Source organism: Coregonus lavaretus (genome assembly GCF_964263955.1).
Source record: "Coregonus lavaretus genome assembly, chromosome: 27".
Lineage (NCBI taxonomy): Eukaryota > Metazoa > Chordata > Actinopteri > Salmoniformes > Salmonidae > Coregonus > Coregonus lavaretus.
In genome coordinates this window covers 24483499-24498479 of record NC_140014.1, presented here as the reverse complement: position 1 = coordinate 24498479, position 14981 = coordinate 24483499, and the positions used below count along the sequence as shown (strand labels likewise).

General features: G+C 45.4%; 1 protein-coding gene across 1 annotated transcript in view; it reads right to left on the bottom strand.

The window, feature by feature from the left end:
* Positions 1 to 2: 2 nt before the first annotated feature.
* Positions 3 to 14981, bottom strand: part of mnat1 (MNAT1 component of CDK activating kinase) — a 46659-nt gene continuing 31680 nt past the window's right edge. Inside the window, exon 8 of the mRNA XM_084143777.1 lies at positions 3 to 582. Coding sequence (XP_083999903.1) covers positions 462 to 582 — 121 coding nt within the window. The 3' untranslated portion in view covers positions 3 to 461. The remainder of the gene's footprint in view (positions 583 to 14981) is intronic.

Here is a 14981-nt window from a genome sequence, read left to right as displayed (position 1 = left end):
TTCTGAGACATTAAATTGTACATTTTATTTTTTATCTCTGAATTGTGTTCATGTTTTTATTTTAAAGTGTCAATGAGGCGGTCATGATCTAAATCATGGTGACGTCTTCACCTAAAAATAACATCCAAACTGGTATGTGTTGTTGACTATTTCAAATACTGGTCCATTATCCAGGTCCAACAATAAGGCATTGTTTCAATAGTTTTATTATCCAACAAACAGGACAAGGGTCAGACCACAACTGGCTTAATGTGTTTTTATATTTATTTTAATAAAAATGAAAAGATAATTAAAAAAATAGCAACATATACATTCTGGTCTGACTTCAGACTATAGTCCACCATCCATAGCGGTCTATGGCTCCCTCCACAATGTAGAGCAGGGTGGTGATTTGAGTCCTGAGAAAAGAGTTCATATTGACAGCCTCATATTTCTGAGCTCCTCTCTCAGTTTTAGAGGGGTCAGCCCAGTGGAGGGAAGAGCCCACTAAAGGCATCCTGGATGGCTCGATGACACGCCAGTCCTGAGTTGTATCCTCCAGCCATGTCCTGGGGCTGGGCAGTACGCACGTGGTTCAGATACCTGTCAACAGAAAGAGAGAAGAACCATGATGTCAGTTAAAAATATTATTTTGTAACAAAGCAGTTACAGTATCATAATGTCAGCACCTATATTAGTCTACTATCCCCTCTCCATCATCCCTATATTAGCATCACTGCTACTAGCTACTACTGTATATGTGATGTAAAGATCAAATCTACACAGTCTCAGGCTTTAGAGGTGGTGAGGCCTTTAAAAACTATCACCCAGTCTACACATCAAAAGCTTGGATGCAAGGGCATTGATGCAGTTGATGTGAAGCGTTTCTTGAGCATCAGTTGATTTTTCCTCAGACAAGGTTTTTCTAGCCCTCCAGAATTCCCTCAGCCCCATATGAAGGCAGGAGTAAACCGCCCGTCAACCCCACACAGTGCACACTCACAAACACCTTGTGCCTAGGAGCCCCTCCACCCTTAGTATTATAGGTGTCTTTTATTTAAGTGCTTACAGATGTAGCCCTAGCCCACCAGAAGATGGCGAGTCACTGTATATTTTCACTCTGAGCTATAGATGGAAAAAACAGCTGAGCTGTCTACTGCATCTTAGACCCTGGTCTCTGTGGTGATGGGTGCTCTTCCACTAGGGAAGGGGTGTAGGGCTGACTACCTCCCCTCTTCTCTAATCCTTCCTCCTCACACATTCAGTCCTGGGCTGTCAGTCAGCTCAGTGGGCACCAGGGGAGTGACCTCCCACCCCCACACTACTGGGCCTCCCTCACTGGGTTCTACAGTCTCTGACTACTAAGCTAACATAGTCCTCAAGCCACTGAGACCAAAAGCAACAGACAGCACACACTCACCCCTCTCCTCTCCCACACTCACAGCCCAAGCACAGAGGGCTAAAGCCCCCACACGAGTTAGGCTTCATGCCTCCTGTCCCTGAGAGCCAGGGAATCTTCAAAGTGAAATAGGAAGCGAGCACACAGACAGCCCTCTGATTTCTGCTCCGGTTCGGTCTGCTTTACAGAGTAACCCAACACGTGGGGAGGCTCGGAGAGAGACTAGGAGTGGGAGGGAGGAGGAGGTGTGTGTGTGGAATACTTGTGTTGGAGTATGTGTTTATGGAGCATTTCTTTTTGGCAGTTTGCATGTGTACCTGTGTGTCAGTGTGTCTTTAATGTTTGACATGATATACACAGTATATGAAAAAAATACTAATATCTAAAAACCAACTGCTGAGCATAACGTATGCATGGTCATTAATATGGCATTTACTCATGTGTTATGCATTGACATGAACAGAAAATGAATTCTAGCCATCAGTGGTTAAGTTCCAGACGTAAGAAGAGAGGGCGGATCAGGTTTTGTACATAAAGACCACTCTTCACCCACTAGAGAAACAACACACAAGTCCAAAACAGGCGTCCCAGTGATTAATAATAACTTCATTAAGCCTGAGCTCCTGTAGCCTGTCCTTCACGGAGCACTTGAGGCCTTCTCCGATGGCTTCCTGCTCCTCTCCCCACAGCAGATGAGTGCTGACTATTGATTATATTGTACTGGGCCCTTTTAACAGTGAAAAAGTGGTCTATTTCCAGCCCGGCTAAGTCTGTTCTTCCTGCTAATCTAATCCCCAAGCTACTCGTGTGGTCATTCCTTCCAAGAAAGCTGAGAGCTCTGTGTAACTTTATACCAGCCTGCCCCTAAGGAGGGAGAGGAGAGAAAGAGAGAGGGAGGGAGAGAGAATAATGGTGGTAGGAGAGAGAGAGCGGGAGGATGTAGAGTGAAATCACCTTTGGGTATCATCATCACCAGCCAGTCCTCTAGTCTACAGCCGTTAAACTAACCAAGTCGGTCTGCTTTCTGCTCCCCCCTAACGCCACACGTTAGTTCAGTTCTGCTCCATTAACTCTGCTCCTGTAAGTGCATGTCCTCCCAAAGCTCTACTTTATACACACACGTGCATAGACGCTTCCAAACAGACAGACAAATATTTTACACAGACGCTTTATAAAACATTTGCAAACAGACAATGAAGTTTGGTAATTGGTACACACAGCAATAGACAGTGACTACTACACATACTGAATGAGACACTTAACAGTATACACGGTGCACTGAGCCAGCTTTGCTGCTACTATTTCACTATACTATGTATGTACTGTACCTTCTAAGACAAAGTTAGGCTTACAACTCTCTCCCCCCTCCCTCCCTCACCCCTCATTCTCTTTCTCCCAGAGGACTGGCTGCCTTTTGTTCACAGGCCCCTGAAACCCAAGCCGTTTCGGCCGGTAACATCTTTCACTCTCCGGGCCCCACTGGAGCATTAGCTGCAACTCGATCTGGGCCTTTTCAAAGCCTCCTGTTATTGGGTAAATATGGGTCACTTTGGACTGGTCCATTATGTCGCTTAGGGGGGCGGGAATAGACTAATGCAGGCGAGAGAGATGACTGAATGACATTTGTCAGCGTGATTTTAGTCCATACAAAAACCCATGATAACGTGTAGGCCCTATGGATCCTATAGAATGTCCAGCTCTTCATTATACTACACAAAAAAATATATAAACACAACATGTCAAGTGTTGGTCCCATGTTTCATGAGCTGAAATAAAAGATCCCAGAAATATTCCATATGCACAAAAAGCTTGTCTCTCAAATTTGTTTACATTTACATCATTTAGCAGACGATCTTATCCAGAGCGACTTACAGTTAGTGAGTGTATACATTTTTCATACTGTATACAACCACTGCCAAGATAATCCATCCACCTGACAGGTGTGGCATATCAACAAGCTGATTTAACAGCATGATCATCACACAGGTGCACCTTGTGCTGGGGACAATAAAAGGCCACTAAAATGTGCAGTTTTGTCACACAACACAATGCCACAGATGTCTCAAGTTGAGGGAGCATGCATTTGGCATGCTGACTGCAGGAATGTCCACCAGAGCTGTTGTTAGAGAATCTAATGTTAATTTCTCTACCATAAGCCTTCTCCAACATCGTTTTAGAGAATTTGCCAGTACGTCCAACCGGCCTCACAACCGCAGACCACGTGTATGGCGTCGTGTGAACAGAGTGCCCCATGGTGGCGGTGGGGTTATGGAATGGGCAGGCATAAGCTACGGACAACAAACCCAATTGCCTTTTATCGATGGCAATTTGAATGCACAAAAATACTGTGACGAGATCCTGAGGCCCATTTTCTTTTTATTATCTGTGACCAACAGCATGTATTTCAATTGACTGATTTCCTCATATGAACTGTAACTCAGTAAAATCTATTAAATTGTTGCATGTTACGTTTATATTTTTGCTCAGTATACATTGTCCTACACGGCATGGAAATAGCAAACTGTAATGACCCTACTGTTGAATCTAAAAACATGAGCGCCTTGGATCAGTGCATTACCACAATGATGGAGTAATAACAATATTATTCTAGAATCCGTTTCTCAGTATTCATGCTACCATCCACCCCTTTCCGAGAGCCAAATGCCTCCAAACTGTTGGAGCTAACAGCATTTTTCCTCTCTGGCTTGGAACGGTGAATACCTGGGCAATGTCTCCTGCTAACGCTAATAATCATCTTGGATTTCCCGTTGGGACCCCAAAAGTATTCCCTGCTCCCGTTGCCTGGAAAACTACACAGAGGCCCATCTCTAATTCAAAGTGAAAAGAAAAGTGCCGAAATGTTCCGGAAGGTTCTGTGTGGTTTTCATCTGAAAATGTGTGGCTTCTCTTTGTGTTGTGATAGTGTGTGTGTGGAAGGCAGGGAGGGTGTTAGACTTCTTCAGTGAAATAACTGCAGGACTGAGGCAGAGTGAAAACAGCCTGCTTTGGAGCAGCTACATTATGTGAGGGACTGGCAGGCTGGCTGGATCGAGGCCCCAGTCTAGACTCCACGTGCTGGCTGTGGGGAAACCCAGCCATGATGTAAAGAAAAGAGGCCCAGATATAATGCTGCCATGCCCACACTTGCCTATAGATGGCCAACAGTTGGTGGTGCTCTCTTAAACCACATACAGACACGAGAGACAATGTATTAATTCATTTGGACCAGCCTTTTAAACATTGCTGCTCGACACTGTGGGATTATGGCAGGTTGCTTTGTTGCATTCCCGTAATAAAACATCCCTGTATGTAGGTCTGAGTGGGTTGTGCTCATATACAATAGCGTATCAGTATAAATTACCTCCACTGTGAGTGAGTGTATAATAGAGGCTCCTTCCTATCAGAAAACCATGAATCACTGAAGCAATGCCGTCTAGTAGCGATAGCCAGCTGCTGTTACAGTACGTCTCTGTCTCCCTCCCTCTGCTACTGCACTTTACTTTCACAACGGTCTGGCCACTGACCCCAGACCAGGCTGCAGCTCAGCACCTGTCTGCTCCCAGACCACACTCTCTGATCCTGGGAATGGAGTTGCTTTTGCAGCATAAAGGATCAAAGAGAAGTGTTACTTCCCATAACTCATGGCCATGGCAGAGACGGAGCATCTTAACTCCTGTCACTACCGCACTACGGGACAAAACTTGGACAATTCTACTCTGTACATGGTGAGAGAAACAATATTTAGCAATGTCAAAACTCAATCAATTAACTTTCACCTATCCGAGACTCCATGGCCTTCTGGTTGAAGGTGGAGCTACTGTAAGATATCAGGGCTGAAGTGTGTGGTGAGAGTAAAGGGTTATTAAGGTCAGTGGTTGGGAGGTCCTGGCTGGAGCTCTCCACAGAGACCTGTTTCATACTTCTGAAAGGCCAGTCATGAGTCTCTTGGACAGCAGGCCTCATGTCCGGAAGTCTTCCTTTAGCGCTCCGATCCAGCAGAGGTTGGGAATCCTGGCCTGGGAATGAGGGGGTGGGGGTGCAGAGCCACACACCTGCCGGATGATTTGTCATTATAGAGGGGTCAGCACTCAGCTGTCACCCCCTAATCACCCTCCCCACCCCAACCGCTCCTCCAAAAACACTCCTGCATTCCTTAGCCAGCTCCAGTTACACACTCACAGCTCCACTACCCCTCCCCATCCCACAACTGCCCTAAAAGCAAGAGCACTGCTGTGTGTGTATGTGTATCTGTGTGTTACAGGGTAGTGACCTGCATATCTTTCCCAAAACCGTCCTAACAATACACTTCCTCTCTGCAGAATTTCCTAGAAGGTATGCCAGCCGTCCAGGAACAAAACCCCCTGCAGTGGAGCCAAACATAGAGCACTCTTACAGGTATACTACATCTGTCAACAGCAGTCTTTCATCATCGGGGGCCAGAGGCCAGTCTCGTTTCCCTGGGATGGAGTTTCCTCCAGGACATGGGAGTGTGAGATTATATCCTGAACCATTTGGATGATACGGCACGGCCCAAAACCCCCCATTGTACACTGAAGAATTGGTCTCAGTGACATCACACACACACACAGGCTAGGCCATTGACTCCTTATCATGTATCTTATCATCACTAGCAGGTCAACTCCACTGACAGAGAGGGTGTCTCTCAGAGAGCCATATGGGGAATCAGTAACACTTAGTGAAGGGGGTACCACTTTTAGGGTGTTAACATAAGCATTGTATGACACTTGACATTAACGCTTATAGAAATCCATACTCATTTGCAGTGATTGACAACCAGCAAGCAAAACTTGTAAGGCCGGTTTACATTAATCACAGCAAGAGTATGAATGACGTTGGCATTTATGTGTGTGACATGAAGGCATTTCAAAGAACAGAGGCTTAAGTAGACGCCTAAAACATAACTATCCTTCCTTCACAAAGCATCACCTGTCACTGCTCCTCCAGGACTGTCTCTATATCACAGACATGTTCTTCCCCTGTCTGGCCTGATGGGGGCGGTAGAGGCTGCCTGACAGCAACAGGACAGTGCCCAATCTCTTTTACAGCCATGGCATGGAAACCCACCACGAACTAGCCACTTGATACAGGAATCCACATTAAGGCAGTGAGATGCCTGGCAGGTACTGAGCATCTATCTATCCCCTGGAGAGCAGGGAGAATGCCATCAGTGTCATCGTTAACCAAATGGGCCCGTAAACAATGGAGGGGCATATGCTCTTCACCGAATGGCTGTTAGCACGGGACACACCCACAAAACACACCACACGGGAGTATTGATTATCACATGTAGCAAATTGTGAATAGAACACTGGTACACTGTGGAAGAAAAGCCTTTTCCCAGGTGGGTTCTGAAACACTGGTATCAGTTTCCACAGACCCTCGAGCTATAGGGAGAGGCAACATCATTTCAATTAGAGGGAGGGGGGGGGGGGGGGGGGGGATGGGGTGAAAGAAAAACAAAGAGAGAGGGTGGGAGGGATATTCATACATCATAATGGAAAGGTACCTACTACAATTAGCTGTGTGAGGCAAGTCCCCACAGCACAGCCCCAGATGACGGGAGTTTGTTTTCTTTCCCCAGCTCTTAAGAGGGGAAAATGAGCCGGCTAATCCCCTTGTACATCACTGAGCCCTGGGCCCTGGGAGGGAAGGAGGAGACACACAGGACTCCACTGTGCCAATATGTGTGTGTGTGTGTGTGTGTGTGTGTGTGTGTGTGTGTATGCCTATAGCTAGGGTGAGAGGAGCCTGCCTTACACACCTCTGCATACATTAGTGGAATGTATAAATAGTAAGGAGACGTCGCCCCTCTCTCTCTCTCTCTCTCTCTTCTGGGAGTTGACCCTGCAGTCTCCAGCCAGCGCCACAAATAAACAAAGGAGGCAGCAGGCAGGCAGCTAGCTAGCTATCCCTGGCCTGCCCTGGTGGTGTCTCCTTCACTTGGGCTGGCCTGTTGTGTGTGTGTGTGTGTGTGTGTGTGTGTGTGTGTGTGTGTGTGTGTGTGTGTGTGTGTGTGTGTGTGTGTGGAACACCGCCCGCCTGCCTGGGGAAGGGGCTGGCAAGGGGCCCTCATAAGAAAAACAAAAAACAGCCCTCTCTCCATCCAAACCCACAGACAGATCCCAGGAAAACCCTGTGGAGGACTGGCTGGCGACTCCCTTGCTTTCTGCTGTTTTTATATTCAGACACACCCATAAAGCTAAAGAGCTTTCTACTGTCAGCAGAGAAGCCTCCTCCAATCCACTGGCCTAATGACTCACACTCAATCAATATTTGCACAGATCACATTAAGAGACAACAATAGATCCGGTTTATACAGAGCTATGCTTGTTTTGCTTCCGTTTCCTAGGACAGAGAATATTCTCTGTGAGTGCAGGTCAGGATAAGGAGTGGATTCTGTACTATACAACATTCACACAATACCCTGGTATTAGCACAGCTACTCCAGTAACGGAGAGAACAACCACTGATCCCCTACCCCCCTATTTCCAGGCTTCCCCCATGAGAATACAGCACCTGGCCACGCGAGAGTAGCTATAATAGATTATCAGAGATGAGAGTTGACTGACTGAGCTGAGTGTGATGCTGGGAAATAGCTCATACTGTGGGTTTGCAAGTCAACCCTGCTTTAAAGATCTGTCTCCCACTCTCTCGTATACTTCCTGCAGTATCTTCTGGCTATGCAAATGTCAAATCTGTGAGCTACAGCTTTCATTCATGCTCACTGCTCTGAGGGTGTGAATAGAGCATCCAGAGAAGCAGTATTTTGCAATGGTATACTTCATCCAGCTAGCTGCTAGCACAAGTTCTGAGACTTTCAGCCTGAGCTTTTGAGAAACAGAAAGTGTACCATATTTGTTACACAAAAATATCATAAAGCATCTTTATGATTAATTACTTTTACGTTTTACATTTCAAATCGCCAAAAAAAATCACGAATAAATAAAGACAGGTTATGTAATTGTAGTAAAACCAGATCAAAGAACTTGGGTTCATCTGAGGTCATACTAGACAGCGCCTTTCTCGCCTTCATCCAGCCCCATAACTCAACCATCAAAGCTATATTGTGTGTGTGTGTGTGTGTGTGTGTGTGTAGGCCCAGTATGTGAAAGGCCTTCACTGTGAGGTGCCATCACTCTGCTCCCGTCCGTCACTCTCCTCTGTCCCAGGACAGCCCCCCAGGACCCTGTGAAGACCTCTACCCCTCCCGACCCCCTCTCCATCAAGTGGATTTGATCTCAGCTGGGATCAGAGAGCCGTGGCCGTATGGAAAAGCCATTTCAGGCAGTTTTGTGTAGAAAGAGCAAACAGTCCCTCCTCTGCCAAGCAAACGCCTGCTGCTCTCCACACACTCAGAGAGCAAGACGCACGGGAGCCACAGTGACTGAGATTTACTGACTCCTACTAGTAAGTAAGTAAGTAAGTAAGTAAGAAAGAAAGAAAGAGAAAAATAAAAAATGAGAAAAAGAAAAAAAGAAAGAGAAAAAGAAAGAGAAAAAGATAAATAAAATAGGATAAATAGAATGAAAAAGTGAAAGGATAAAAAAGAAAGAAAAATATAAATTAAAAAAGAGGGAAATAAGTATTTGACCCCTTTTAATGAGGGAAATAAGTATTTGACCCCTCTGCAAAACATGACTTAGTACTTGGTGGCAAAACCCTTGTTGGCAATCACTGAGGTTAGACGTTTCTTGTAGTTGGCCACCAGGTTTGCACACATCTCAGGAGGGATTTTGTACCACTCCTCTTTGCAAATCTTCATTAAGGTTGAGGCTGACGTTTGGCAACTCGAACCTTCAGCTCCCTCCACAGATTTTCTATGGGATTAAGGTCTGGAGACTGGCTAGGCCACTCCAGGACCTTAATGTGCTTCTTCTTGAGCCACTCCTTTGTTGCCTTGGCCATGTGTTTGGGTCATTGTCATGCTGGAATACCCATCCACGACCCATTTTCAATGCCCTGGCTGAGGGAAGGAGGTTCTCACCCAAGATTTGACGGTACATGGCGCCGTCCATCGTCCCTTTGATGCGGTGAAGTTGTCCTGTCCCCTTAACAGAAAAACACCCCCAAAGCATAATGTTTCCACCTTCATGTTTGACGGTGGGGATGGTGTTCTTGGGGTCATAGGCAGCATTCCTCCTCCTCCAAACACGGCGAGTTGAGTTGATGCCAAAGAGCTCGATTTTGGTCTCATCTGACCACAACACTTTCACCCAGTTATCCTCTGAATCATTCAGATGTTCTTTGGCAAACTTCAGATGGGCCTGTATATGTGCTTTCTTGAGCAGGGGGACCTTGCGGGCGCTGCAGGATTTCAGTCCTTCACGGCGTAGTGTGTTACCAATTGTTTTCTTGGTGACTATGGTCCCAGCTGTCTGGAGATCATTGACAAGATCCTCCCGTGTAGTTCTGGGCTGATTCCTCAATGTTCTCATGATCATTGCAACTCCACGAGGTGAGATCTTGCATGGAGCCCCAGGCCGAGGGAGATTGACAGTACTTTTGTGTTTCTTCCATTTGCGAATAATCACACCAACTGTCGTCACCTTCTCACCAAGCTGCTTGGCGATGGTCTTGTAGCCCATTCCAGCCTTGTGTAGGTCTACAATCTTGTCCCTGATATCCTTGGAGAGCTCTTTGGTCTTGGCCATGGTGGAGAGTTTGGAATCTGATTGATTGATTGCTTCTGTGGACAGGTGTCTTTTATACAGGTAACAAACTGAGATTATGAGCACTCCCTTTCAGGAGTGTGCTCCTAATCTCAGCTCGTTACCTGTATAAAAAGACACCTGGGAGCCAGAAATCTTTCTGATTGAGAGGGGGTCAAATACTTATTTCCCTCATTAAAATGCAAATCAATTTATAACATTTTTGACATGCGTTTTTCTGGATTATTTTGTTGTTATTCTGTCTCTCACTGTTCAAATAAACCTACCATTAAAATTATAGACTGATCATTTCTTTGTCAGTGGGCAAACGTACAAAATCAGCAGGGGATCAAATACTTTTTCCCCCTCACTGTATATGGAGACTGTTTAGTGACAACAATAAGGGGTTATAGGATAGACACTTCAGAACAAACTTCCATTTGATTTGTTTTTGGGGACTATCTGTTGTTCCATGTAGTGAATCTGTTATTCAATGAGCGTTTGTATGAGCTAATAGCAGTAAGGCCAAATATATACATTTTTATACTTCAAAAGGTCAAAAAATTCAAAATGATCCTTGGTATGACCTCCTTAAAACAATTCCATATAGCTTAGTAGTACCGATATTGAGATAAAAACGGCTGCATCGGAACTTTAAGGAGTGAATTGGATGTGACTTAAACCTTGTTTAATGTAGGGGAGCAGTTGGGAAGCCAGAGGTCAGAGGTCATAGTGGGTAGTGAGGCAGGTTTGGTTGACCTTGGAACTCAGGACTAGGATCCCCACAGACCCAGCTCTGGGAGAGAGATGGAGTCAGACCTGGAGACAGGCCAGCCTGAAAGTGACAGCTAGGAGGATGATTGTCACAGCTCCTCAGCCAACACTGCCTCTGACACACATACTTTACTTATGCACACGTTCACAAACACACACACCCATCCGCATATAAACACACACCTGTCTAAGCTAGACGGCTAGGTGGAGAACACAGGCAGGAGTGCATCACTCAAAGACCCATCACTCCCTGGCTCCCAGCCAGACCAGGGAGCAGGCATCAAGTCAGTACACCTTCAACTGAGTGTGTGTGTGTGTGTGTGTGTGTGTGTGCATGTGTGCGCAGATACAAGATTATGAAGGAGACAAGAGACTATGAACACAGACTATGGAGGCCACAGTAGGCAGGTTTCCATTGACCCAGGTTTAAAATATAATTGCGACATGTGCAATGGAAATGGCAGATATAGGAGAAATGTTCTAAAGATGGACAACATTTGTATCTTTTAGACGGGTAGAGTTCTCTTTTGTCTAACTTTCTTTATTGCGACAAATGATAGAAACTGTGTTTTTCTAATAAATGATTGCTGAATATAATTTTGAAGGTACGCAGGGAACGTGATGTCAAAACGTAGCCTAACTATGAAGCTCCACTCCACATTTCATTCTAAATGCCTACTGCTTGCTAAATACATTTTTCAACTATAAAAATAATGTTTCTTTGCAGGATCCTTGTCCTGACTTTCAAGAATGGCTGAATTGCTTAGCCTTGCTCTTCTGGTTGGCTGGATGCAAGTTCTACAATTTTTACTGTAATAGAGACTCAACTCCCAAAATAGAAATTAGAACAGAGCAGACCCTACTAAAACAGGAGTATCAATGAACATGATTGTGGAAAATTAATGCTCAGTTTGTCGGGTGCGGAGTACCGCTAGCAGCATTTTAGCCACAGACTTGTGCTAGCTGTCTAGTCTGTGTTTTATAAAATGTGCAATGAGCATTAAAAGATGCATTTGTATAAGGAATTGGCAACTCGTTCTCATTCTGAGAAATAAGCATCTACTTATCCAGGTAGGCCACTTGATTACATTTTTAATTTTTTTTGTCATTTAGCAGACGCTCTTATCCAGAGCGACTTACAGTTAGTGAGTGCATACATTTTTTCATACTGGCCCCCCGTGGGAATCGAACCCACAAACCTGGCGTTGCAAGCGCCATGCTCTACCAACTGAGCTACACGGGGCCCCGTGTACAACATCTAAAAGTGAACAGGCTATGTTGTTCAAACACTTGGAGACAGACAGGAGGGTGTATTCATAACAGTTCAACTGTTCTACCTTGTTCACAAGCAAATAGATTAGCTGGCTTCTCACTAGCACGTGGGCTTGTGCTTGAGAGACTGTTGATGAGACCTGTGTTAATTGTATTTAATGCCTGCTACAAGAAGTTGGTCATTATTAGTGGATGTACATGGTTCTGGTTAAATTTGTAACAAAAAATGGCATTTTCATAGACACACCTAAAAGCCAGACCAGTGATAATTGCAAAAAAGCAGGTTAAAGTATTTTTGATAAATGAATTAGTGGGTCTAATGGTTGTGGAAGGCTTATATTTAAGCCTAGGTATAATTTAACAAGCCCTGAATTCATCAAATTATTCCTGACTGTTTGAAATGCAGTGTATTGACCTTTAATTATGCAACAAAGCTTATTTACAAAGAAATAAATGATAATTTTGAGATACATATAATGAATACGTTTGAAAAAATATAGAGATATGATTTTTAGGCCATTTGGCCCAGCCCTAAGTGCAAGTTTCACCATGGCGATACATTGGCACATGAGAATTATTAGAATGTCAAATATTTGTCAATTCTTGCATTCTATCCATGCTGGCTTTTGCGGCCTACCTGAGACATGAAACAGATAGTGGGACGGCATACAGGCTGTTGCCAATTTATTAATGAGACATTTTCCTGAATGGGTAATGGAAAACCATGTACATTTTTATTTGACAGTGTAGGTTTTTGCGAAAATGTGTTTTTTAGGTGTGAGGTCATTACGTCCAGCTGTTTTTATCGACACAAAAATGTCAAATGGAAACGCACCATAGCAGGCAATTGTCAAATCTATTTTCTATACTTTCTAAATGTAGAACAAAAACAAAAAAGTGAATGGAAACATAGCTTATGGTAGCTTGACAACAAAGCTTCCTTTTCTCTATATGTACCAATCAATCCCCTCTATCCATCCATCCCTCAGAGAGAGCTTGAACCCTTCAGCCAGACTCCAGTGAGTCTCAGGAGCCACCATGGCTCAGGAGCACTACTTCCTGGTCTGCAGCTCAGCTCTGGGTCCCCTGGATAGGAGCTCCAGACTAAACACCCCGCCCTCCCTCCCTGCCCCCTCGCTCATCTGCTCCCCTTCACCACGACCAGACGAGGAGAGACGGCCGCATGACAACCAACCACTCCACGACAGAAACCTCACTTTTTCCACCAATTAAGTAGAGCTGGGAGGGAAGAGAGGAAGAGGAGGAGGGTAAACCTTCAAAATATTATCTACATTGGCATTTAGAGTGGCGCGTTGAGCAACGCCTGTCACAGAGATGGACTAATTTCAGGGCAACCTGTGCCAACACAAACAACTGCTCTCTCTAGCTTTCATTGTCAGCACTTGAGGTTTTAGTATAATTTTTGAGTGTGGTGCTGCCAATTCCTCCTTCTCCCTCTTTTACCCCCACGCGATTAGTCATTGTCCAAGATTTACTCCCCTTCTCTCTGGAGCGGCAGAGAACTTGGGTCTTTCATCGCCTACACAGTCAGAGCTTAGGAAGTGCACCAGAAAACAGAGAGAGATCAAAGACAAGCACATAAACATGCTCCCTCTTTTCATTTCTCAAAGATACACACACTGAAGACCAAAACAAACCTTCTCTAACAAACACACAAAACTTACATGACTTCCAAAACAGTAACATATGTTCATAATATACAAATGTACCATCATTCAGGTTCTCTTTTCATCCACAGGCAGCAGAAGCACAGATAGTAAAATGGTGTCCCTCTGTAGTGTGTGGCTGCTGTGTGGAGTCAAGTGGTGAAACCTCAGTAATCAGTTCCCAGCCATGTCACTGGGAGTCAAGCTGGGCTGGGCTGAGGTGGCGTGGCGTGCCAGGAGGGGACAGTATTGACCCAGCCACACCTGTCCTGAACACCCCCTCAGACTACAGTAAACCACCTGGTCAAACTACACCTTCAGTGGTCAAGATCACAGTGGAGGAAAAGGCCTCATCCTCTGGCCTATGAGAATTCACATTCTAATCTGTTATGGTAATGCACAGCAACAGGTATTTTCTGTGCGGATTATATTAATGCATTGACATGTGCCAATCAGTGAGACAGAATGCGTGACGCTTCCTTTTCATAAAATGTCTCTAACTATAGGGTGCCTCCTCTCTTCTGTTGTTTCTCGCACACAGAGACACACGCACAAAAACATGCACACAACAGGGGATGTGTGTTCCTGAGATCGTACATGTGTGGAGGGGTGGGTGGGGTGGAAGCTGAATGGACACTTTCGGAGGCCCCTGTTGCCTGAGCATGCAGCCTTCTCTCTCCCCCATTATTGAAGCAGCTGTCTTTAATAAGAGCTCAGCCCATATTTATTCAGGTACAGCAGAGAGAGAGAGACACACAAAGACAGCAAGATAAAGAGAGACACAGCAGGAGAGATAGCCGGAGTGAGGGAGAGCGACAGCTAGAGGGGGAGACAGCGAGACAAGGAGAGACAGAGAGAGCGAGAGAGATACAGCGTGAGCGAGACAGACAACGAGAGAGAGAGTGAGAGCGAGAGTGCGAGAGCGAGACAGCGAGAGAGAGACATTGAGAGAGTGCGAGACAGCGAGAGCGAGACAGACAGCGAGTGAGAGAGAGCGAGACAGCGAGAGAGCGAGAGAGAGAGAGCGAGACAGCGAGAGAGAACGAGACAGAGAGAGAGCGAGACAACGAGAGAGAGCGCGAGACAGAGAGAGAGAGAGAGAGCGAGACAGCGAGAGAGAGAGCGAGACAGCGAGAGAGCAAGACAGCGAGAGAGAGAGACAACGAGAGAGAGAGAGCGAGACAGCGAGAGAGAGAGAGCGAGACAGCAAGAGATAGAGAG